Source organism: Colobus angolensis, unplaced genomic scaffold, assembly GCF_000951035.1.
Source record: "Colobus angolensis palliatus isolate OR3802 unplaced genomic scaffold, Cang.pa_1.0 Scaffold75, whole genome shotgun sequence".
Classification (NCBI taxonomy): Eukaryota; Metazoa; Chordata; class Mammalia; order Primates; family Cercopithecidae; genus Colobus; species Colobus angolensis.
In genome coordinates this window covers 12,608,067-12,631,854 of record NW_012121265.1, presented here as the reverse complement: position 1 = coordinate 12,631,854, position 23,788 = coordinate 12,608,067, and the positions used below count along the sequence as shown (strand labels likewise).

The following is a 23,788-nucleotide window of genomic DNA, read 5'->3' as shown; positions in this document are numbered from 1 at the left end:
TGGAGTGCAGTGGCCGGATCTCAGCTCACTGCAAGCTCCGCCTCCCGGGCTCACGCCATTCTCCTGCCTCAGCCTATAACATTGTTTCATTGGCTCTATCTGTATCACTTACAAAATTTTAAGAAGGAAATGTAAATTTAAAAATTATCTGGTAACAGAAAGTACGTTTCATATATTTAACTTGCATCAAAGGACATTCAACAATGAACACACGCTTTGTGAGAAAAAATTTGCATAAGAAACAAAACTAAATGAAATTTACATTGCATACAAGAATAATCTCAATTAGAACCATGTGCTTTTCTACTGAAATAAATGAGTATGAAACTGTTGACAGATTTTGACAGTATTATGTTTTCCACACCACTTGTACAAGTGTTTATCCTGTATTTTTTCAAACGATTACAAGCTGTTACGTATATTTTAAAGTATATATGCTGTGAACACTATTTTGGTAAAGTTGCTTATTTCTTACTATTTTTTCTAGCAGAGCACATCTTAGGTGTCAGTGCTGGCATCTTCATGGAAAGGAACATGGAGCTTAAAGGAAATACCAAAGTTTATTCAGTTAATATTTGAAGAGTTGAGACTAGACTTTAGCTTTGTTTGACTCCTAATCCTAAAGTATCTCCATTAAAAATATTTTCCTTGAACAAGCTGACAGACTTCTTTTGGAGAGAAGTCTGGCAAGATAGGTTTACAAGATGAGAAAATACAGCACTTTTATTAATTATGCTGCCTTCTCTCATTCATCTGTGAAGCACCCGAAGTTAAAACATCAGTTCCAATATCCAGTGACAGATACAGGCTACAGCAGTGGGAATTTCCTAACACCATCCCCAGAGGGGGCACTTTCTGTTCACCAGCTGCATAACTGGGTAACGTTTGGGAGAGTCTTCGGCTATGGAAAGGAGTAGAATAAACTGCATTCTACCGAAAAGTATATGGCAACAGCCTGAATGAGAAGAAAAACACTTGCCTGGTAGAGACTCAGATGAAATTCCGTGTGATTTCTAGGAGGGAGACTGAACCTGCTAAAGCAAATTAAATTTATTTCTTTTTCTTTTTCTGTCTGGTGAAAAGCGTGTTGTCTTAACAAATTTCATTTATCCTGTACACGGTCATCCCTCTTCTGCTGCTTTCCAGCCCAGTCCATTTTCTATTCCACATCAGCTAAACAATCACGACCATAGAAACAACACGTTATTCTTGGTATCTGCCTATTTGATGAAATATGCCTATTATTCAAGTGCAACCTCATTTCATTTAGAGTACCACTTAAAAGGACGGTGGAGGCTCAATTTGAATTTTACGAAAGCTACCATCAAAAGGATGTCTTGGGAGGGACCTGCCGCAGGGAAAACACCAACGTTCCTCATGGTCGTCTTCACAAAAGATGAAGATTGAATGCAACACTCAGAATCAACTAGATATGGCTGTGGTCAGGGCCTTCGATCAAGAAAGGACAACTTTTTGCTCACACATTGTATCCATGGCAGCTACGCAGTGGTGTCGGGCTCACTGTAGTCACAGAGGGACACTGGCTGGTGGAGCGGCCATCGCAAATATTTCCATTCACTACATGCAGCACAAGAAGGAAAAGGAGCTAGCAAAATTCTACAATGTGCATTTGAACACTTTAGCTTGGAAGTGGCACATATCACTTCTGCTCCCACAGTCCTGAGGCTCTGCCCCAGCAGAGGAGACTCATGGGTACAGCCCCATCATGTACCCCGAAAGCAGTGGGCTGGAAATATTTAGCCACACAGTGATGATTAACACACAAAGAACATATTCAGCCGGGCACGGTGGCTCACGCCTGTAATCCCAGCACTTTAGGAGGCCGAGGCGGGTGGATCACAAGGTCAGGAGATCAAGACCATCCTGGCTAACACGGTGAAACCTCGTCTCTACTAAAAAATACAAAAACTAGCCGGGTGAGGTGCCGGGCGCCTGTAGTCCCAGCTACTTGGGAGGCTGAGGCAGGAGAATGGCGTAAACCCGGAAGGCGGAGCTTGCAGTGAGCTGAGATCTGGCCACTGCACTCCAGCCTGGGCGACAGAGCAAGACTGCGTCTCAAAAAAACAAAAACAAAAACAAAAACAAAGAACATATTCAATGCCTAAACAATTTACAATGAAACCAAGAGGGGGAAACACTGTCAGATGATCAGAAGGAAAGTGGCAATTCTTGAAACACGAAAAAATAAAAGTTTTAAGGACAGTAGAGTAGTTTATAAATTCATAGGACACATAACCCAAATAAGTGGTACAAGGTAAAAATACAGATGCAAATGTGCTTAGACAAATTTATTAATGGCAGAGCTACACTGGACCAAAATACTAATATTTATTCTGAAGGTGGTAGGAGGAATGCAAATCTTACTGAACATAATAGCATTCTGGTGCCATGTTTAGAGACGGTGTTGCCTGGGATGACCTGGGAGCTGGCTCAGTTGGTCAATCTTGATTCTATTACACTATTAAAGTCTCTTCAAGTAGCAGTTGAGGAATACTCTTTTTGCGTTAAACAGAGGAAAATCTTTCCCAATTCACACATTTTTTGCATTGAATGACAGGGAAGCAATGGAGTCAAATATTAAGTTCTAATTAAGAGTAGCTCAATTTCATTCCTTCATAACACACACACACACACACACACACAAATTTAGCCTGATTAAAGTGTCTAAGAGGTCTCCTGGATAATGGTGCATGAAGAAACAAATCAGTCATAAATATGTGTTTCCTTTGGATTTCCCATCGCCCACTTTAAGCTTCTCTCTACCTCCTCCTGACACATTGGCTCTGGTCCACCTCTTACCTGCTCCACTTTTGGTTATAGCTCTCCTACTTCAGTGACCTTCCTTGTAAATTCCAGAGTACTTTTATAATTCGACTCCCCATGTTAAAAAGATCTAGACTGATAAGCAAAATGTGTGGATATGCAGAAAATAGAGATTATTAGTTCCATTTCATAATACATTTCTAATTTCTTAAAAGCTTTCACCCTGCTCCCTGTTCAAATCTGCCTTTCCTTTCTTCCTTAGGTTTCAGGTTCTGCATCTGCCAACCGTGTAGAGTAATAAAAACAGCCAAGGAAGAAATGTATATATATTTGTGGTTGACATTTCTTCCACATCTTTTTCTGTTCTTTTTAGATGTTCTAATGTCCTTTAAGGATCCTGAAAGACAACACACCTAGGCTCCTTATCTCCCCAGCACAGCATCACAAACAATTGCGATAGAGCATGGTGGTCTTTCCTCCCTACAGGAGAGACAGAAACAAATTTGTTCACCCCTGAGGATGCCGAGGGGAGCAAGGAAATGGGGTGCTTGAGGGGCAGGGCTTGCTCCACATCTGAGCAGCTGGCCTCAGGACAGCAGCATGCACTACTCTTGATGAGACCAGCTCAGGGCATGAAAGCCTTTTCTCACTCACCAGAGATCCTAAATAAAGGCTCGTGGAACCCTCCCAGACAGATGTCACTTGATTAACCCAGCCCACCTCATCCTGATAACAGGGTTAAGTACTTCTCACTGTGAAGAATTTTCAATTTATTTCACAGACAAGATAGCTCGATCCAAGCCTGCATTGCTGCTCCCCAGGAAGGCTCTCAGAAGCAGCTAAGGAAGGAGGACTGAGAGTCCTTTGCTGGGGCCCTGCCCTCCCATTCTTTAGGACACATCTGTCTAGGATCCCAGTTCTTTCACTGCAGGGGGATCTGCACTGTACCTTTACAAGAAAGGGGCCAAGGCATGAAATGAGGGGATAAGGACAGCCCGACTCAAGTTTCAGCTGAGATTTAGAATACAGCCTTCAAAGCAGGGGGTTCATTTCTGTTGTTTGGGTTTGCTTTGCATTTGTCTTAAATTTCTGTGAAATTTATGACACCGGAAGTCAGTTGCATTTGCCTCCCAGCATTCCCTCTCCCTTCCCCACATTGTTCTTTGAGGAATCCATGTCCTTGTCTAGTCCTGGTCCATTTGGTTCAGGGAGGGTATAAAACATCTGAGTTGTCACTGACAGCACATTATCCCCTTGACTGCAGGGACTAGCTAAGAGATGCCCACTTTAAACAGGTCAGACCAGCACAAATTGTGAACCTGGAGCTCTCACTGTTGCAATCAGATGAGAGGTACTGTCTTTGGGGTTGATAAACTGGTAAATAGAAGTTGGGGATGCCTGTGGCCATTCTTGCTTTCCTATGTGTTGGTTTCATTCTCAGGCCAACTTCCCATATGGTAGCCAGGAAAACAGATGGAGACACAGGAAGAGAGGGAAGTAATTTGGTGACACTTTTGAGTGGTTTTGAATTCATCTGTCTCAACTGTATCTCTGGACTTCTCAATTAAATGAATTCAAAAACTCCCTTTTTTACCCGTAAAGTTAAGTGACTAAGTCAAAGCAGACAATGAAAGGACCCCTCCTGGATTGAAAACTACGGATCTCCAGGAGACGCCCCTGTCTCACAGGGTCTAGACATGTGCCTTGGTTTAATAAGTTGATTTCATGTGCATTTTTCCATCAGGGTAATAATGTCCTCCACAACTAAGACACTAATTTCTAATGTGCTATGTCTGGCATTTGTAAAGTCACCGTGTCTACTTTGCTTTGAGTCCTGGAATAGGCTGATACACTGGCAATTTCCTTAAACAAATTTACAGTCTCTAGCTTGGTACTTTACTTTCTTTTCATGCAATAAATCTGCATACTTCACATGAGCTCATGCCATTCAGATACATTCTTTCCTTATTGTCCTTGTTTTTCTCCATTTTGAGTAATTGCATTCATTAATCTGTTTTCTCTTATTCCCACCATCCTCTCTTCCAATACGTGCCCTGGACTATACCAGTCTATTTAATACACCTAAACTTTTTTTTTTCATTTTCCACATCTCTTCTTATCGTATAATGAGCATGAATGTAACCATTATCTCTATACCACCAGTGAACATTTATAAGGCCAAGTACTTTGCTATATCATTTCTTTAATCCTCTCAGACACCCCAAGAGATAAGTGTGACTTTGGCTCAATTATTCAACTTCGCTTGTCCTCACCTTCCTCATCTGTAAAATGGACATAATAAATATCAGAGGCGAAACTAGAAACTGCTTGATATTTATGTAAACCTGTGTTCTAACAAAATAGACAGACTCCTCTACATGTGTGCCAATTCTAAGTCACACAGCCTTCAAGTAAGATAGTTGGTTTCAGATCTCTGATGACATGGTTCACGATGACTGATACAGGCTGCCTTGAGGGCCACACTCAGCTCTCTGAGAATGCTTTTGCAGGAAACACGCAGAAGAGATGGAGAATGAAGGGAAACAAGAAGTCTAGAGAAAGCAGATAGTCAAAGCAAGACACATCCGTACATAAATATAAGAAGTTTCACAGAACGGACCCCTCTTCTTTCCAAATTTCCCCTCAAAGAATGAAGTAGAAAATATAACACTTTTAGAAGAAAATATGGAAAGTGTGAGAAATAAAAGTGCACAGACAATGTGGTAACTAGGAAAAAAGGTGACTCTAAATCTGTACCCTCTTCCATACTTGAAAAGATTAAAATCTAGATTTCATGAAAAAACAGTAAGATTTAGAGGAGGTACAACTGCAAATATTCCTATCTAAAGGCTTTGGATAAGGATCTGCTTTCCCTCTAGGTTCTTGACAATGCTATGATAAGAACTAATCTATTCTTTCTCCCACCAAAATGTAGTGCAGATAATAATTTGTAGAGTATGATGGGAAGCTGAGGTGGGGAGTGAGGTTAGATGCAAATCTGAGGGGTTACCAGCTGTCCACCCTTCAACTCCACTTCACTAGGAAATGGGGTTCAACAGGGCTTTCTGTGAGAGCTCTGCTCTTCATTATTTGCACACAGAGAAAATTATGCAGGTGAGCCTTCTGCCAAGTTAGAAAGTGGTAGCTGAAAAGAGGGTGTGTGCTAGGAGGTGGGCCATGTCATAATTTGGGGTTGTTTTTAACAAGACTATTACAGAAGGTTCTCAAGTCATCCTGGAAGACTAGAGATCATGGGGCTAGAGTATGGGTTTAGTAAACAGAAAATCTCCAAGTACTGGAAGGGAAACAGCTAATATTTACTGAGGAGCTGAGAAAAATCTTATTTTTAATCTATTTACCTGGAAGAACTGAGAAATCGAAATCATTTGGTTTCTACAAGGGCAACTAGACCAAGACTGATCATTTTAACTGAATGGACAAAGAAGAATAACAACAACATAATAATCCCCACTACAGAGATGGGAGAGTCTTTTAAAGTTAAAAGGAGGAAAGGGAAGAAAAAAGAAGACTAAAGGGGAAAAGAGAAAAAGAGAATCACACACACACACACACACACACACACACACACACACACACACACACACACACACACTCTCAAATGCTCCAGAAGGCAGTGGAGATGAGGAGGAGGTGAACCCCACAAGGCAATAGAGCTGCTCTGCAGCCAATGTTATTCATTACAAATACAAATTAGATCATAAAATGATTAGTTATTTGTATAAAAGTTGTAGCTGTTAAAAAAGATATACATATCATGTCATTTGATTCTCACGGTACTCTTGCGACAAGTAAGATACTGTTTAGTGACTTGCCTTTTTTTCCACTTGATATCATGGACAATTTTTTGTGTATCATAGATTAATCTACTTCACTGTAAACTCCACAGAATATTCCATACTGTAAATAATTTAGCCATTCCCTGCTGATATGGTTTGGCTGTGCTTTCACCCAAATCTCATCTTGAACTGCAGTTCCCATAATCCCCACTTGTCATGGGAAGGACCCAGTGGGAGGTAACTGAATCATGGGGGCAGTTACCTCCATGTTGTTCTTGTGATAGTGAGTTCTCGCGAGATCTGATGGTTTTATATGGGGCTTTCCCCGCTTCACTCTACACTTCTCCTTGCTGCCACCATGTGAAGAAGGACAGGTTTGCTTCCCCTTCTGCCATGATTGTAAGTTTCCTGAGGCCTCCCTAGCTATGCTGAACTGTAAGTCACTTAAACCTCCTTTATAAATTACCCAGTCTTGGGTATGTCTTTATTAGCAGTGTGAGAACAGACTAATACACCTACCATGAATGCTCTTGCATATGCTTTTGGTGAAGCTGTAGTTAGGATCACCAGTTTATGGGTCAGAAATGGAGGCTCAGAAAGTTGAAGACTCCACAAACAGTTGGTGCCCTCACTCTTAAGCCCCAGTTCTCCAGAGACCCCTCAGACTAGCGGTGGGTATGGCTTTGACTGCAGAGAGAAGCTGAAAACGCCTCCTTTTTCAACAGACTCACCTGCTCCAGGTCGTCAGCTGACCTTTTGTTTTCTCCCGCTGGATCCTGATAGGGTAGGACAAAGAGTTCAGCAGTGGTGGGTAAGCCCGGAAGCACCGCCACCAGGATGTGTTGACCTGGAACCCCTGTGGCCTAAGGGACAGACACAGGGGCTCACATTAGTGCTGCAGACAAGAAAGCTGAGAAGGGACCAAGTATTTGGTGGAGGGATCAGGGGTAGGCAGAAGACACAATGAAGGGCCTGAAAGCAGAGGTCTGGGTGTATCAGGCAGAGGGTATGTGAGAGGCAGCACTGGGCTATAGGTCCAGGCTCCAGAGTCAGGCTGTCTGTGATTTAATCCCAGCTTCAATACCATGAGACCTTAAGCTCATTGCTCATGTTCTCTATGCCTACATTCCTTTAAATAGAAGATAGGACAGTTGCAGTACTTGCCTTGTGCATGGGTGATTTTGAGGATTAAATGAGTTACACATGAAGCATTTATGGTAGAGCCTGGGGATTCAAATGTTAGCTCTTCTTCCTAGGGAGCACTTCCAAGGTGGGGACCATGCCATTGAAAAGACTTTAACTTTATCATCTGCCCCTCATGCCTTAGCCCTTTCTAACCTAGCTTCCTCCTTCATCATCCCACTGAAGTTACTCTTCAGGTAGACCCAATCACATCCTAACCACCTAACCTAAGAGGACACCCTCATATCACAACCCTCAGGAGGGCCCTGTTGACTTTTCTGCAGCATCAGACCTGATGACCAACCCTGTTCCCTGAAGCACCCTGAGCCCTCCACTTGGCCACACTGATTCTTCTGTTAAAATTACAGATATCACTCAAGGACTTCTTGTTTATCCTAGCTCACTGTTCTCTCTCTTGAGCTTATACCCCAGGGTTTCCCCTGAATTCTCTCTCTAGATGCTTCTAGAATCAATAGCTATAATCCTAGCTTCTCTCTCCAGCAGTCCAATTCAGATCATGTTCTTTTCCAAAATGCTTGCAAGAATTCCCATTGCTAACAGGATTAAGGACATATTCAAGGCCTTCTGCAATATGGTCCCACGCTTCCTTTCCAAACTAATTAGCCACAACTCTTATGCTCTTGCCAAATGGGACGATGTACAACTTCTCAATATTTCAGCCTTTTCCTGCAAATGTTTCTGTGCATGTTATCTCCACCAGAATGTCTTTTCTCTGCCTTTGCTACTTATCCTTCATGAGTCATCTTAAAGCTTATTTATTTCATTATTTCCCAATTAGGTGATTCTTAGTTTTTGAACTCCACTGTGTTGCATTTTCTTGAAGTAGCAAGAAATTCCAGGTATTAGGTCCTCACCTAATGTTGTAAGTTACTTAGCACAATGCCAGGTACTTCCTGGGTACATTGTGCTAAGTAACTTATATTATTTTATGTGACCTCCAACAACATTATTATTATAAGTAACTTACAATATTATTATTTTATGCAACCTCCAACAACCCTTTGAAGCAAATATGATTATACCTCACTTTGCAGTGAGGACATATCACATGCTGGGGTCCTCAGGAAGCTGACCCTGAGTTTAGAATGCAGGATGTTTATTAAGAAGTGCTCTTGGGAACAACACCTATGGGAGAAACAGAAGGAAACAAACATGGACAAGGGAAAAACTGAGCTGCCACGTAGGCCCATGACAACCTCAAGAGATCCCAAGGGGAGACAGAATGGCCCTTCGGAGTTGTCTTAAATTGGGCTGAGATGTCCAGGACTGTATATAACGGCACCAGCCTGTCATCAGACATGAATCACCCCAAGAAGTGACATGACTTGGAACCAGGCTGGTGAAGACTGCCCATAGCTCTTCCAGAAAAGATAGTAAGTGTCTCCCTGAACAGAGATCTGGGTGGTGCACCTCAATTTCCACTCCAGGAAAGATGGTGGCTGTAGGAAGATTAGACAGTGGCTCAAGGCCATCTAGGAAGTGACTGTTGATGCTTTTGAAGCCTGGTCTGACTGTGAAGCCTGCGTTGGGACCCTGTGCTCTGTACCTCCCTTCTCCAGACACTGACAACAGCTCCTATTATAACAAACCCCATACTGTTTTATGGCCTTACTAGACTGTAAACTCAGAGACTGTGCCTGAACAATCTTCATTGTACACAAAAATGTTTATAATGACATTCAATTAAAGATTTCATTGTGAAATGTCAGTAGCAAAAGTCATTTTGGATGAAGAAAAGGCAAACAATTTAATACCAAATTTTGTTTCATAATGAATAGGAAGAAAACTGCACATTAGCTGACTCTCAGTTGTACCTCTTATAGGGTTTATTAGTGTACACTTGGCAGTGTGGTCCCTTGGGACTTAAGAAACTGGCCAAGTGCAATTACTGATCTCAAAGTCAGTGTAAATTGCTAGGAACCAAGCTCTGCATCAGCTGCCTCTTGGGATCAGGTAAGTAGGGAGCCTTGGAAACTAGAAGGTATTAATACCAGCACCACTGCTGATATAACCCTGCCCTGAGGGATATTGAGTCAATCTGTTTATTCTGCATATTCCTGATTATGCTGCACAGCAGGCTAGAAATATTGATGAGCAGTAATTTCTAGCCTAATGGACAGCTGGTAGAAAGGTAGAGGTACAGAGCGTCTGATCTCTAGGTAATAAGTGTGAAGAGAAATCAACCTGGAAGGCTGGACATTGCTGAGCTAATAAAATTGCTGATAAGTCATCTGGGGGGGACCTATGGGGACACAGGTCCCTAAAATGCTGCAGATGAGAAGAGATGGGCAGTGGGTTGATTAAAGAGCATAAGTCATCCTTCTTGGACAGCAGAGGACAAAAACCAGTTGTTACCCTAGAGACAGATGGCTCAGGGCAGAAAGGCCTATTCCTTTTAGGATTGTAGTCCAGTAGTTGTGCCTTCTGGTGGTGATAATGTGTAAGCACCAATCACATCACAGATGCTGAGAGCCATAGAGACAGAGGTGGGTGGCATTGTCCAGAGGCACATGAAGATACCCCTTCTTTACTCTAGTATTCCATCTATCCCTGTTTCTCCTTGGAATAAGGGAAAGGATGGCCCTGGAATGGAGTGGTTAGGAAACCACAAAATCAAGATTCAGACCTTGATGGTTTGACTCCAGAAGCTGATCTTTTAAGTGCATGACCTTGGATGAGTAACCTAATATCTCTAGGTTTCATTTCTTCACCTACAGAATGGGAATAATCACAGTTTCAACATCATAAGCTTATCTGGGGGATTAAATGTGTTAAAATAATGCAAAGCACTGAAAAGAGTACCCAGAATATTTTAAGTGCTAACTAAATATTAACAAAGGTAATGAAGATGGTGAAGACCAGTTCCTTGCAAGAGGCTGGATGTAAGATCTGTTTTCTGAGCAGGGGTTATCTGAGTGCCTTTATTTCATCATCTTTTTGTGTCCTGTGGCACCATGTGTTGGGAGCAGGGAAGAATGTTCAGCAAACCTAAATTGATTTTCATTCTGAGCTAACAATATATCCTGGGAGTAAATAACTCACTTCTGATTTTCCACGTTTGCACAATAAGCTCAAGCTGCCCCATGAGTGGCTATCTCATTCCTGTGCTCACTCATGAAAGTAGAATAAGGGGCTGGGCATGGTGGCTCACGCCTGTAATCCCAACACTTCGGGAGGCCGGGGCAGGTGGATCACTTGAGTTCAGGAGTTCAAGACCAGCCTGGCCAATATGGTGAAACCCCATCTCTACTAAAAATACGAAAAAAATAGGCATGGTGGCAAGCACCTATAATCCCAGCTACTCGAGAGGCTGAGGTGGGAGAATTGCTTGAACCTGGAAGGCGGAGGTTGCAGTGAGACGAGATTGAGCCACTGCACTTCAGCCCGGGTGACAGAGCGAGACTACATCTCATTAAAAAAAAAAAAAAAGTAGAACAAGGAGGGGGAGATGTGCCTAAAAGAAGGTGTCTTCTCTAATTGCCGGTGACATTTGCTCAGGGAGGGATAAACCACAACCACCCTGTTATTCTCTGAGAAACCTTAGGAAGCTTTGTCAAACACACAAAAGCCCAGACATTGGACTCAGGCCCTTAATTTCCATTTTGCAGCTTCATCCTCTATTAGATGTGAGAGTTTAGGCAAGTGACTTAACCTCTCTAAACCTCAGTTGCCTCATCTACAAAGTGTGGGTAATAATTCCCTTTTGGGGCTGTTACAGTAGAGAAATATCTTTAAAAAATGGGGAAATAGAAATATGACTAAGTGTCATATACTGAATGCTCACTGCACTGTTACGCTCACAGTAGTGGAAGCTGGAACCTGGGACCACTTTTACTAATTGTATTCACCTGAGGACACTTACATGCTGAGTCCCGTCACTGGCATGGACAGTAGCTGGTTTTATCCTCTTCCTAATGGCCTGTGCACTCTGCTACAGAAATGTAGACAAGGGAGTTTAGGATGTCCTTGTCCTCCTTCTCTAAGCAGAATAAGCGTCTCAGGGGGCAAGGACGCCATGTTTGTCCATGGTTCCATAGCTACATCCCCTTTAGTGCCTTTGATGTGTCTGCATGTGTGGGGCTCAGCTATGCAGACATCAGGCCAGTAAACTGAACTTCCCATGGGCTCTAGCTTCTTCCTGCTGGGTTTCTGTTTGTTTGTTTGTTTGTTTTTTTGTACAAAATTCCCCTTTCCGTGAAATTATTCAAGGAGAGAAAAGGTACCCAGGCAAGAGGAGAAACTGTGTGCACTCACTTCCACCAGGGATTTTTTGATGACTCGGCCGATGTCCCTCCTCCACTCAGGGATGTCTGGGTTGTAGTCATCCAGGTTTGGAGAAAAGGACAAGCGAAGAGACCGAAATTCCTCTGTGGATATAACAGTAGATAGATTACTATAAGTCAAATAGTCCTGTCTAGAAGTTTGTTAGACTTTTTATTTTATGCAAAATGGAGGGTCCTTCCCCTTCACACTTACCATACAGACCTTTTTAGAAGGCAAGTCATTACCCTTTGCATATCTCACCAGCCCCTTCTTTTCTTTTTTGTTTTTTTGTTTTAAGGAGCAGAGAGTTTAATAGGCAAGAAACAAGGCAGAAGAAAGAAGGAAGAAGCTCCCCTGTACAGAGACAGAGGGAGGGGGCTCCAAAGCTGAGAGAGGAGAGCCCCCCAACCCCCTTTTTCCTTTTTCCTCCACTTTCCCCCTTCCTCTCCTTTCCCCTGTCTCCCCCTTTCCCCCTTCCCTCCCTTCCCTCTACCCCCTTCCCCACCTTTCCCACCTCTCCTCCTCCTCCTCCCCCACATTCCCCCCGCCAGTGGCCTTGGATACCAGCCAGTTCTATGAGGAGGCAGTGTCTGATTTGCATAGGGCTCAGGGGATTGGTTTGACCAGGCATATCATTCATGATGTAGACCGGGAAAAAACTGGCCCTCCCACCCTAGCTTTTTAATATGCAAATGCAGGGTGCCAGGTTGTCCTACACATGTAGGGATGTGTGGGGGCAACCATGTTGCCAGCCACATGTGAGGGCAAGGGCAAGAAGAGGGCGGGGAAGTGCCATCTTTGGTTAGACCCAGTTTCTGATAGCCAGCATTTGCATAACAAAGGTTGCCAGCCAGCTCTAAGAGCTGGCAGCCGTTTATTTTCTAAACCAAACCCCTAACTTTGTTCCATGTCTATCTTTGCAGCCTTTGCCCATTATTCCTAGTTCTAGGTTCTGTACTCCTGGATAATAAATGATCTGGAGCAACCTGAATGCACGGCAGGTTTATGACCCTGGGCCTTTGCACACACTGTTCTTCTGCCTAGAATGCCCCATTCTCCCCACTGTCCATGCACAAAATATTCAAGCTCTAGTTCAAGCACTCCCTGGCTCACTACCCTCCCCCATCACATTTTAATTTTCTTTTTTATGGCACTACTCTGTTTTGTACATACTTTTACTATTATTATAGGATTATGGAATAATTATTATGATGATTAGATATTTATAATTATCACTGTAATCATTCTATTGCTATATTTTGTTTGCATGGAAGTTTCATTTAATAGAATTTTATGTTATTCAGGGATTTTCTTCATTGTCTCTGTAGCACCTGAGTTAGTTTGGTTCTCTAGGAAGTAAGATGGTGATTACACAGGCAAGGATTATATGAGGGGAATTCTCCGTGCGAGAAAGTGGGCAGGGAGCCACAGGAGTCAGGGAGAACCATCAGACCACCATGCATGCATACAGGAAAGTCAAAGAGAGGAAGAAAGAGTGGGTGACTACTCTGAAGTCTGAGGAAGGTTCAGTAAGCCTGTTCAGGGGTCTTGGAGCCAAAGTCAGCTGGCAGAGGAGTCCGCTGCATCTCAGGAATGGTTCAGCCTTAGTATCCCTGCTACACTCTGTCATCGGCAGGGGTAAGTCCCTGGAAGGTGGAGCCCTAGCCCTAGCTTGGTGATAAGCTTCAGAGGACAGCACTGGTGGCCTTGGTTAATTACACTCCCCAGAGCTGGAGGTCTGTGAAGCCCATTCTTGTGGCCTTGACAACCCTAACCCAGCATAGTGTTTGGCACATAATAGATTCAGATCATATGGCTCCCCCTAAAACCTGCCAGTGCCTCCACATTGCATTTAGAATAAAATTTAGATTCTTACCACAGCCTTCCTGGCCCCACATAACCTGGTGGGGACTTCCTTTCTGTCCTCTTGTCCTAACTGGCTTTCCTGCACTCTCTGTGCTCCAGGACCTGTACTTCCCTGTGCTCCTCAATTCTGCTGGCTCTGTCCATACCAGCTTTCTCTTCTTCACTGGACTGTAGCAAACTCCCCTCTCATCATTCAGTCTCACCCCAAGAGGTCTTTCCAACCACCCAACCTCAGGTAGCCTCCCTTCCATCATCCCATGCTCCCCTCATCACTGGACGTTTTGTGTCTTTTTCATACTAAATGCTATTTAAATTATTTTGTTTTCATTGTTATGTCCTTCAAACTGGAATATAAGCTCAATCAGGATGATGGCTCTGTGTTCCTGGCCCTTGGGACAGTGTCTAGCACACGGCAGGTTTTCAGTTACTATCTATGAGTCATTTATAATTAATAAACATTTGTTGAATAAATGTATACTTAACTTATGGTGGAGGCTCCTGGAAATTAATGCATTTATTTATTTAATAAACATTTTTTATGTTAAGCACGCCCTTTTGTTTCATTAGGAGCGCTTAGAAGCGATGTTAGGGATGCCAATTTACCTTCAGGAAGCATAAAAGCTCACTTGGACATTTCCTAACAATGCTAGGAAGTTATCAAACACATGTATTTTTTTGTTTTTGTTTTGTTTTGTTTTTTTTTTTGAGGCGGAGTCTCGCTCTGTCGCCCGGACTGGAGTGCAGTGGCCGGATCTCAGCTCACTGCAAGCTCCGCCTCCCGGGTTTACGCCATTCTCCTGCCTCAGCCTCCGGAGTAGCTGGGACTACAGGCACCCGCCACCTCGCCCGGCTAGTTTTTGTATTTTTAGTAGAGACGGGGTTTCACCGTGTTAGCCAGGATGGTCTCGATCTCCTGACCTCGTGATCCGCCCGTCTCGGCCTCCCAAAGTGCTGGGATTACAGGCTTGAGCCACCGCGCCCGGCATCAAACACATGTTTTGAAGACTGACATTATAAGTTATGTTTTCATGGCAGTTAATATATTCCAAAGAGGTATTGTTCAAAGCTTGACTATTTTATGAGTCACTGGTCTCCTATGTGAATATTACCTGAAGGAGAACAATGAAATGTACATTAATTAAATAGCGTGGTAAACAGCAGTGCCAAGGAATCACCCATTAAGTCCTCACTTTTTGCTATGAAGATACAAGTTTATATCATTCTCACTTTCTCTGTACCTCTTACCAAACTGCAGAGACTTCATCTACAAGGGAGAATGTTTATCTTAGTAAAAGGACACAAATGAGAAAATGATGCAGCTCCCTCCGTAATGACTTAGCATACTAAACAGCATGGCAGGGAGGGGGCAGGGAAACGTTGTACTTAAGTTGATTCAAGAAATAGGGGATGGGTGTGGGAGGATTGAAAAGGGTAAACGCCAATAATATATATTTTTTGCAGCTGTTGAGAGAGATCAATTCTATACATTTGCATATTTTTATTTATAAGCAAACCTGTGCCCTGGAGCAAATGAGAAGAAACAATGCAAACTAGATTTTCTTTCTTTTAATTGATTGTGTCGCTTTGGGTAGACAAACCTTCCCCTGTCAATTTCCCAAATGTGATGTTTTTTTCAGTCCTATCATGACAAGTCTTCATGTTCCTGTCAATCTCACTAAACTTCAATCAAACAAGTTTCTGTTTCTTCCTGACTATAAGCTCCTGGACTCGCTTTCCTTAGAGTATTCTGGAAAACTTACAATTGTAAATTCCTTCTCTGTCCCTTGAGATGTAAATCTTCTACAACTCATGAATGTCCTTCTCAAGGATCTGGGAGCCATTCCTTTGAAATGTAATCATCAAGAAAGATAGCACCCCTCCTATCTCCCTGTCTGTGCTGGAGAGTAGGAGACTGACTTCTTTAAGCAGCGATTAACTCACACAGATGGTCTAATCACACTGAAAACCCACATGCTTCCTAAAGTCCTCCAGTATTTCCCCACTAGCTAACCCCAGTGTTTACAAATCTTCCTGCCTTTTCTTTCAGTTGGGTTCGATCTTTCCTGTTTAACTTTGCCTGGTGCAACTTTTGCTTAAGGAGTCACACCTGTCATTAAAACTTTCTGATCATGGAGCCAGGTGTAGTAACTCATGCCTGTAATCTCAGTACTTTGGGAGGTTGAGGAGGGAGGATTGCTTGAGGCCAGGAGTTTGAGACCAGCCTGGGCAACATAGGGAGACCCAATAACTTTCTGATAATGTATATGAATCTCTGGATAACTCATCTGGCCGAAGACAAATTAAGGATGGCTGATGGTGCAGGAATTTGGTTAGAAGAGGAAGAGAACCTTGTTCAATCTCTTAATGAAGAGACATACGATAACCTATTTTTATAAAGAGGGATTCACTCTTGGGTGATACCTTTAAAGAAATTGTAGAAAGAGGAAGAAGCAAGCATAGCAAGGCATGGGAGGTGCTTACAAACATACCCTCTGGATTCAGAATTCTTAGCTCTGTTTATTATACTTATCTCATGTTTTCTCATTTGTAAAATGTATAATTATATAATAGTTCTTATAAATCTGAGCAGACTTAATAAAGCAGATCAAACCAAGTGCTTAGAACAGATGCCAGTGGCTAGTCAAGTCTTCATCAATGTTAATTACTATCACCACCACCATTGTTATTATCATTATCTGTCACCAAACAGCAGAATGACTTTAAGCCAGTAATTCCCTATGTCTGGGCCATAATTTCCTATCTATAAAATGACGGGCTGGACCAGATAAGGCCAAGATTTAAGGTTATCTCCATGATTCTAATGACATCACCAACATGCATTACCAAGAGGACATCTGTTGGGCTAATAGGTCAGTGCCTGTTAGAGCAACCTGTGACATCCAAGAGGGAGAGAAAGGAAAAACAACAACAACAACAACAACAACAACATCCAGTGAAAATAAATGAGAGTCAGTTAAGTAGGATAGTTTCAGTGCATAGGCCCTGAGTCTAGATGGGTTGGGTTGCAAACCCAGCTGCACCACTTGCTAGCTGGGGCAAGTTCACTCTGAAAAAATGGGGGTCATAATATCACCTGCTTTACGCTTCATAACAACCCTAGTTGTTAACAACTAGGGTTGTTATGAAGAATAAATGCATTCTCAGCACACAGAAAGGAGATGGAGAAGGGAAGAGAGGCAGACTTTGCTGCACTCTACACAGCCACTGTTTGACCGCCTTGTACCTCGCTAATGGGACATTGGTAGGAAAATCACAGCCCTGGTTTATTTCTTATTATCTGGGCTGATCAAGCCTTTCAGGAGGCAGGGAGAGAGAAGAAATTATAAAATCTAACACTCAGCCATGAAAGGAATAGTGTTAAGGCCTTTAGATCCTTAGATGTGTTCAAAGTTGCTTCTAAGTTATTTTCTGATTTTGAAGGTCAAGTTCGCAAGATGAGCATTAACAGAACCTGACTCCTCACAGGACAATCCAGTTCCAAATTATCTCATCAAAATCAATTGATTCTGGAACTGGCCAATTGATATTATTTGGACCACAAGCTAGGCTGTCTGTCTCTCTCTTGCTCTCTCTCTCTTTTTCTGTTTTTCTTTCGAGATGGAGTTTCTCTCTTGTTGCCCAGGCTAGAGGGCAATGGCGTGATCTTGGTTCAGTGCAGCCTCCGCCTCCCGGGTTCAAGCAATTCTCCTGCCTCAGCCTCCTGGGTAGCTGGGATTACAGGAATGTGCCACCATGCCCAGCTAAATTTTATATTTTTAGTAGTGGTGGGGTTTCACCATGTTGGTCAGGCTGGTCTCGAACTACTGACCTCAGGTGATCCATCGCCTCGGCCTCCCAGTGCTGGGATTACAGACGTGAGCTACCATGCCCAGCTTCTCTCGCTCTCTTTCTCATCCTCCTTCCTTCCTCCCTCCTTCTGCCTCCTCCTCTCTCTGCACAGCATTTCCTTTTACTATGTAATTTCCACTTCTTATATTTCAAAAACTAATTTTTCAGGATTCATATGTACCATTTCCATATTAATCATAAACATTTTTGCCATGTACTAGTAACAGTGCATATCCATATGACTATCTTTCTATGCAGAAAAAGATTTACCAAAATGAAATCAATCCATCAAGTGTCTTTTTCTTTCCAGTTTTCAATGACTCCATCTTTTCATTTCTGTACATTTTCATTCCATCTAATACTGTGACCATATTCAATTTCCCCAACTGATCACAAAATTGTTCCATAGAGCCATTTGTTCAAATATCCAGTCTGTGGCTATGCACGGCATCTAATTGTTATAACTCTTAACCTAGCAGAGAATTTTTTTTATGACACAGATTTGTGGAAGAGATTTTTAAAGTGTTTAGACAATGGCAGATTTCCCTTATTAATCGAGAATTTTAAAGTTGAACTTAAAAAAAAGAGATTCAACATTAGCTATTTTATTTTGTAACTGGTATTCAAATATTACTACCCTTCTAAGTAAAATGAGTTAGCCTTACACATCCTAAAATTCACTTTACCCTATGAGTGAGTGAAGAGTCACTCCACCTCTAAGAAAACCCTTTCTGGATCCCATCACTGTTTTACCAGTGATTCAAATTTCCCTGCAGGAGATGAGACTTGCCTCAGCTCTTTCTCAACTACTGCCCTCCATTCTCCAGGTAAAAGTCACCGCTGAGGGATGGTCTTGGGAATCATGGTACAAGAGAACCTCCTCTGAGCATGAAGACAGCAGCAGATCCACCGAGATGGGCACTCACCATATACTGCGATGGTCTTTGTGTCTTGTAGGATGGCATTCCCAGCTGAGACCTGCACTGTGATGGTATTCATTCCTTCCGAAGTAAATCTGAAAGATATGCTTCCCTCCAAGGTGATCAAAGGCTAAAATAAACAAGGGCCCAGAGTGAAGAGAAAGTTCTTTAGTTTAGTTGAGACAGCCGCTAACTCTGAGCCAACAATAGGCTGTCTAACCCAGTAGAGGCTCTTCCCAATGTACCACAATAGCACTGGGTCCCTCTATGCCTCCTCATCATCTCAAGTCCAAAACAGAAAACAGGCTATCAGAGCAATGACTCCAAGCAAGTCTGCCTATTCATTGTGAATTCCTGATATCACACTGATTCAGGGCTGGGGAGATGGATAGGTCTTGCTTGCTGGTGGGATATATGTCTCTCTTTATGCATGACCTACTCATATCAAGCAGATCCCTAATACAAGGAAATGATCAAAGCAAATGAGAACGGGGGCTCATATTAATCCAGATGAAAGCAGTCGTCACTGAAAATCTATAAGCTGCCATGTGTTCATCTCCAGGGTGTACGATTTCTGTAGAATTACAATGGAATATGAATCTGGTACGCCAAAACCATACACTAGTTAAACAGCAGTGGCCTTGTGTGCTGGCCCCCTCTGAGAAGCCTCATCAGCAGTTTCCTGGAAGTAGCTGCTGTGGAAACAAGCACTAATTGGACAGTGGTTTGAGGATTCAAAACAGAAAACAAAGAAAAAAAATTTGGAGCGGTGCCTGCAATACAATCGAATGCTGGGGTCCTAGAGGAAAACATATTAGCCTACTGACCTCCCTCGACACACTCCTCACAAACATTTATTTCCCATCTTTTCTTAATTAATTTAAAAATCTAAATTCATTTAATTCCCTGTATGGCAGAAAGAAGACTAAAGCCCAGCATGAGAAGCCTTTTCAATGGGATCTCTTGAGAATCTGGTTTTCTTTTAAAAGGAAAAATTTTAAAAATGAAGAAACAATAGGAGGTACAAAAGAAAGTTGTTCAGTACATTCACCTAGTACTAGTTTTCAAGGAGATGACATAGATTCCTCCTCTTCCACTATGGATAGAGGGCCCACTATGGGCTGAATTTACACACATAGTTTCAGATGAAATTAAAAAGGGTCTCTTTTCAGTTTAGTTATGGTTGCAGTAGAGGTGAGAAGTTCTTTCCACTGTTTAGGTTCCTCCTGGGCCTGTGCAAAATTACGTCTCCAGCTAAAGTCAACTTTCAGCTCCAGAGTAGAAAAATGTTTTTATTAAAATAAGAGACATCGTATTTGAAGAGCAAAGTCACCAAGTCAAAGAAGCTCTGCTAGAAGAAGATGGAAGGTTTCAGCCCAGAGCAGTTCATCTTCATCCCAGTGTCCTTTGGGGCCTCAGTTCTATTGCCTTACATTTGGAAGCACTTTAATTTCTGAGAATGGAATGAGTTCAAAATTGAAATAGACCATGCAGCCTGGTGCAGAGGAAAGAAAAATTAATGGAGGCATCAGAAGGCCTTAAATTTGGCCTCTTATGAAGCAGCTGGAAGAGATCAAAGCAAACCACTCCAGCTGCATCACCCTCACTTTTCTCATGTGCAAAATGAAAGACTTAGAGTAAATGAGGTGTTAGGTTTCTACTAGATTTAAAATTGCCACTGACTTTTGGGCATAGGGAACATTTGGAAAACACATAAAAGTTAAAGCTGACCTAAATAAATAAGAGTTTTTATTTAGGGGGAGGAGGCCGTTGGGGGTGGGTTGTAATGGAAATCTGTTGCTTGCACCTGTCCAGCATCCAGTTGCTTTGTTTTCTTTTGGTAATCACTTCTCCCCTTCTGCAGTTCATGTGGTTCTGAGGAGACTGACTTCCTCACCTCTCTCTCCACCCCCAGCACTGTGATCAAGGCCTGGCCAGTAAGACTCAATTTCAGGACTGCTGTTGGAACTTTCAGGAAATAGAGTTTAATTTCTCTGCTAAGCTAGGGCTGCTAAGAGTCACTGCAAAGACAAGGGCATCTGGAGAAAAATGTAAACACAGAGGAAGGCAGAGATGAAACGCAGGTGAAGAGGGGCCAGAGAGAGAGAGAGATAACATAATGATGAGATACTTAAGCACCAAGGGAGCTTGTTGTCCTTGAAGCTATGACTGCTTCTACACCCTTGGGTTCATAAGCCATTTCATTCCCTCCTTTGTTTCAGGCAGCATGATTTGAACTTCTGTCCCTAGACCGCACGTGGAACATGTGGAAGGTGAACCCACCTCCGTGTTGTTTCCGTACCACCACACATAGGTGAGGGTGCCCACTTGGCTGGGCCACAGCACCGCTGTCGCATTGACCTCTTTGTTCTTTGTGGTGACAAAGGGGAGAGACAGGTGCACGTGCTCCAGGGGACCTAAGGAACAAGAGAAAGAGAGGCCATGGAGGGGGAAGAGCTTCCTCTGCTCTGTCCTCCCTGCTCTGAAGAGAACACACATTTACTCCTGAAGCCCCCAAAACCTGGCTGCCATACTCCCCGAAAGAAGTGTTCAGATGCTTTCCCCACTTTGGAGAAAGAATACGTTGAGCACAGTTGCACCTTGACATTTTGCACTTGCCAATCTTTCTACCAGCTCTAAAACCTGAGTTAGGTGTCTGTAAAAGTTAAAAAACATTACAGGTAATTTATGAAGTCCTTAAGAACAGGCATCATTTGAGATTTCACAAGGCGATGCAGTCTTTCCAAGAGGTTGTATCCTTGGGGGTGAACCAGAGCCGTGAAGACCTCATAGAATCCATGCTGGTGAAGGGTGGGTGGACAAATCTTCAAACCACTCTCCATGTAATTACCCTTTATTGTTTATTGGGTTTTAAAGGTCTGTGTATGTGTGAATGTGTTTGTGTATGTGTCTGCAAAGCTGTCTAGTTAGGTAAGCATGGCACACACACTGTGTTTGCGGTTGAATTAAGTTCAACAAGGACAGAGGTGTGTGTGTGAGTAGATAGCTCTACAGTTCTCAGAAGATGCTCACTTACAATATAGAATGATTTTATCTACAGAGGCCTATAAAAACTGGAAACCTTAATTAGATGTACCAACCTCACAAAGATGTGAATGCCCTCTTCATAAAGAACCACTAGGACCTTTCCTTTGACCCTCAATCTTCTCTTTGAGTCACTGTTTGCAAGCAGAATGCAGCTTCCTATGCATTTGCCATCCCCATCTTGGTCCCACGAGATGGAGGAGAGAGAGAAATCCCTTGGGCCTATTCACTTGGTTTATTACCTCCTCTTCTGCTTGCCCTTTAAATGTGTTTCCCAGAGTCCTGTGTTGAGACTTTTTCACTCTCTGCACACTTTTCTACTAGGCAACACCATCCGTACCTTAACCTTCAAATGTCAAATGCATGTGAAGGGCTTGAACACCCCTTTCTGGACTCTAGACTCCTTCTAGGGGGCTAGACTTCTTTGGTTCCAGCAGTCAAATGTTCTCAAGGACCCTGTTATTTCCCTCTCCTGTATTCTCTACAGTTTGGTGATTAATGCTGATATTCATCCAGGAGCCCACTACAGAAACAGAAAGTCAATTTCAATTTCTTTTTTGTCATTCACGTCCATTTAGGAAACCAACGATTTGGGTCCATACATATCTCTAAGATATTTATCTCACCCTCCCCAATCTGGCGCCCTGGTTCATACTCTAAGCACTTTCTCATTTCTCTTCCAGATTTTCCTGCCTCTAACCTTTCACCACCTGAATCCATCCTCCAAATGGCTGCAACAGTAATTTTTCTAGAAAGCCAAGCTGATCATGTTATTCACACTTGTTCAAAATTAAGATTCCCATGATCCAGCTGGGTGTGGTGGCTCATGCCCATAATCCCAACACTTTGGGAGGGCGAGGCAGGTGGATCACGAGGTCAAGAGGTCGAAATCATCCTGGCCAATATGGTGAAACCCCATCTCTACTAAAAATACAAAAATTAGTTGGGCGTGGTGCCGTGTGCCTGTAGTCCCAGCTACTCGGGAGGCTGAGGCAGGAGAATTGCTTGAATCCAGGAGGCAGAGGTTATGGTAAGCCAAGATCACACCACTGCACTCCAGCCTGGTGACAGAGCGAGATTCCATCTCAAAAAAAAAAAAAAAGATTCCCATGATCCATTTATAATAATGATAGCTAACACATATTGATTTAAAATTTGTCAGACAGAAGACAGAGGCTGAAAACTTCTTGAGGGTAAGAATTCTTCATATTTATCTTCGTACGCAAAGACTAGCAGAGTTTCCAAGACATAATAGATGCTCAAGTATTCACTAGGTAAAACAAATGATATAACTTCCCATGTCTGCCTTTGTTCACGCTACTCCGTCTTTAGAGAATGAAAAGTCTGGTGATCAGCATTAAGAATCAAACTGATCTTCTGGCTCATAAAGCATATGTTGGGAAGCAGTTGATTATAAGCCAGACCAGTTCAATGAAATAACAAAAGGGTAACATTTACTGAGTGATGACTACAACTATATGTTCTGCTAAGGACTGTTTTTCTTATTCTATCCTCATGAAACAATCTTATGAAGTAAGCATTCATATCCTCCCCGTTTAGAGATGAACAAAGTAAGGAGACCTTCCCTAGGTCATACAGCTAGGGAACATCAGTTCTAGGGTATGAACCAAAGCAGTTTGGTTTCAGAACCCTTGTTCTGGCCAGATGACAAGTGTTTGAAAGAACCTTTCCAGTCAAACAAAATAGCTATTAAGAGTTGCTGCTTCCTGATCAGGTAAATACATCCCAGGCATTGGAAAATGCACTTTCCACCTGGTTTCATTTATTGCACAAGTCTTGCTGTTTCCCCATCAAGTGGTTTGTTCCAGCAAGCCACGTCCTGGTCCACCCCAGGGCCTTTGATTCTATACACCTTTCTTATGGCACCTGTCAGTCTTCAAGTCTCAGTTCCAGCATCCCCTCCTCTGTGAAATTCTTCCTGAGTCCCTGGATCTGAGTTAAATGAATCCATTAGAATACAATGACTAGATAAGCTATGCTAGAAATGCTAGTTCCATTCTAAAGAGGTTCACTTTGTCTGTCTCTCACTTTTTTTTTTTT

The 23,788-nt window shown here is 42.7% G+C and overlaps 1 protein-coding gene across 3 annotated transcripts in view; it reads right to left on the bottom strand.

Moving 5' to 3' along the window:
* SORCS1 (sortilin-related VPS10 domain containing receptor 1) overlaps positions 1 to 23,788 on the bottom strand; it is a 591,520-nt gene that overhangs the window by 21,089 nt on the left and 546,643 nt on the right. For all 3 annotated transcript variants that reach the window (XM_011927917.1, XM_011927918.1, XM_011927919.1), the window contains exons 21-24: positions 20,966 to 21,099; positions 18,689 to 18,812; positions 12,039 to 12,151; positions 7,313 to 7,444 (exon numbers count right to left, since the gene is read on the bottom strand). In XM_011927917.1, coding sequence (XP_011783307.1) covers positions 7,313 to 7,444; positions 12,039 to 12,151; positions 18,689 to 18,812; positions 20,966 to 21,099 — 503 coding nt within the window. The remainder of the gene's footprint in view (positions 1 to 7,312; positions 7,445 to 12,038; positions 12,152 to 18,688; positions 18,813 to 20,965; positions 21,100 to 23,788) is intronic.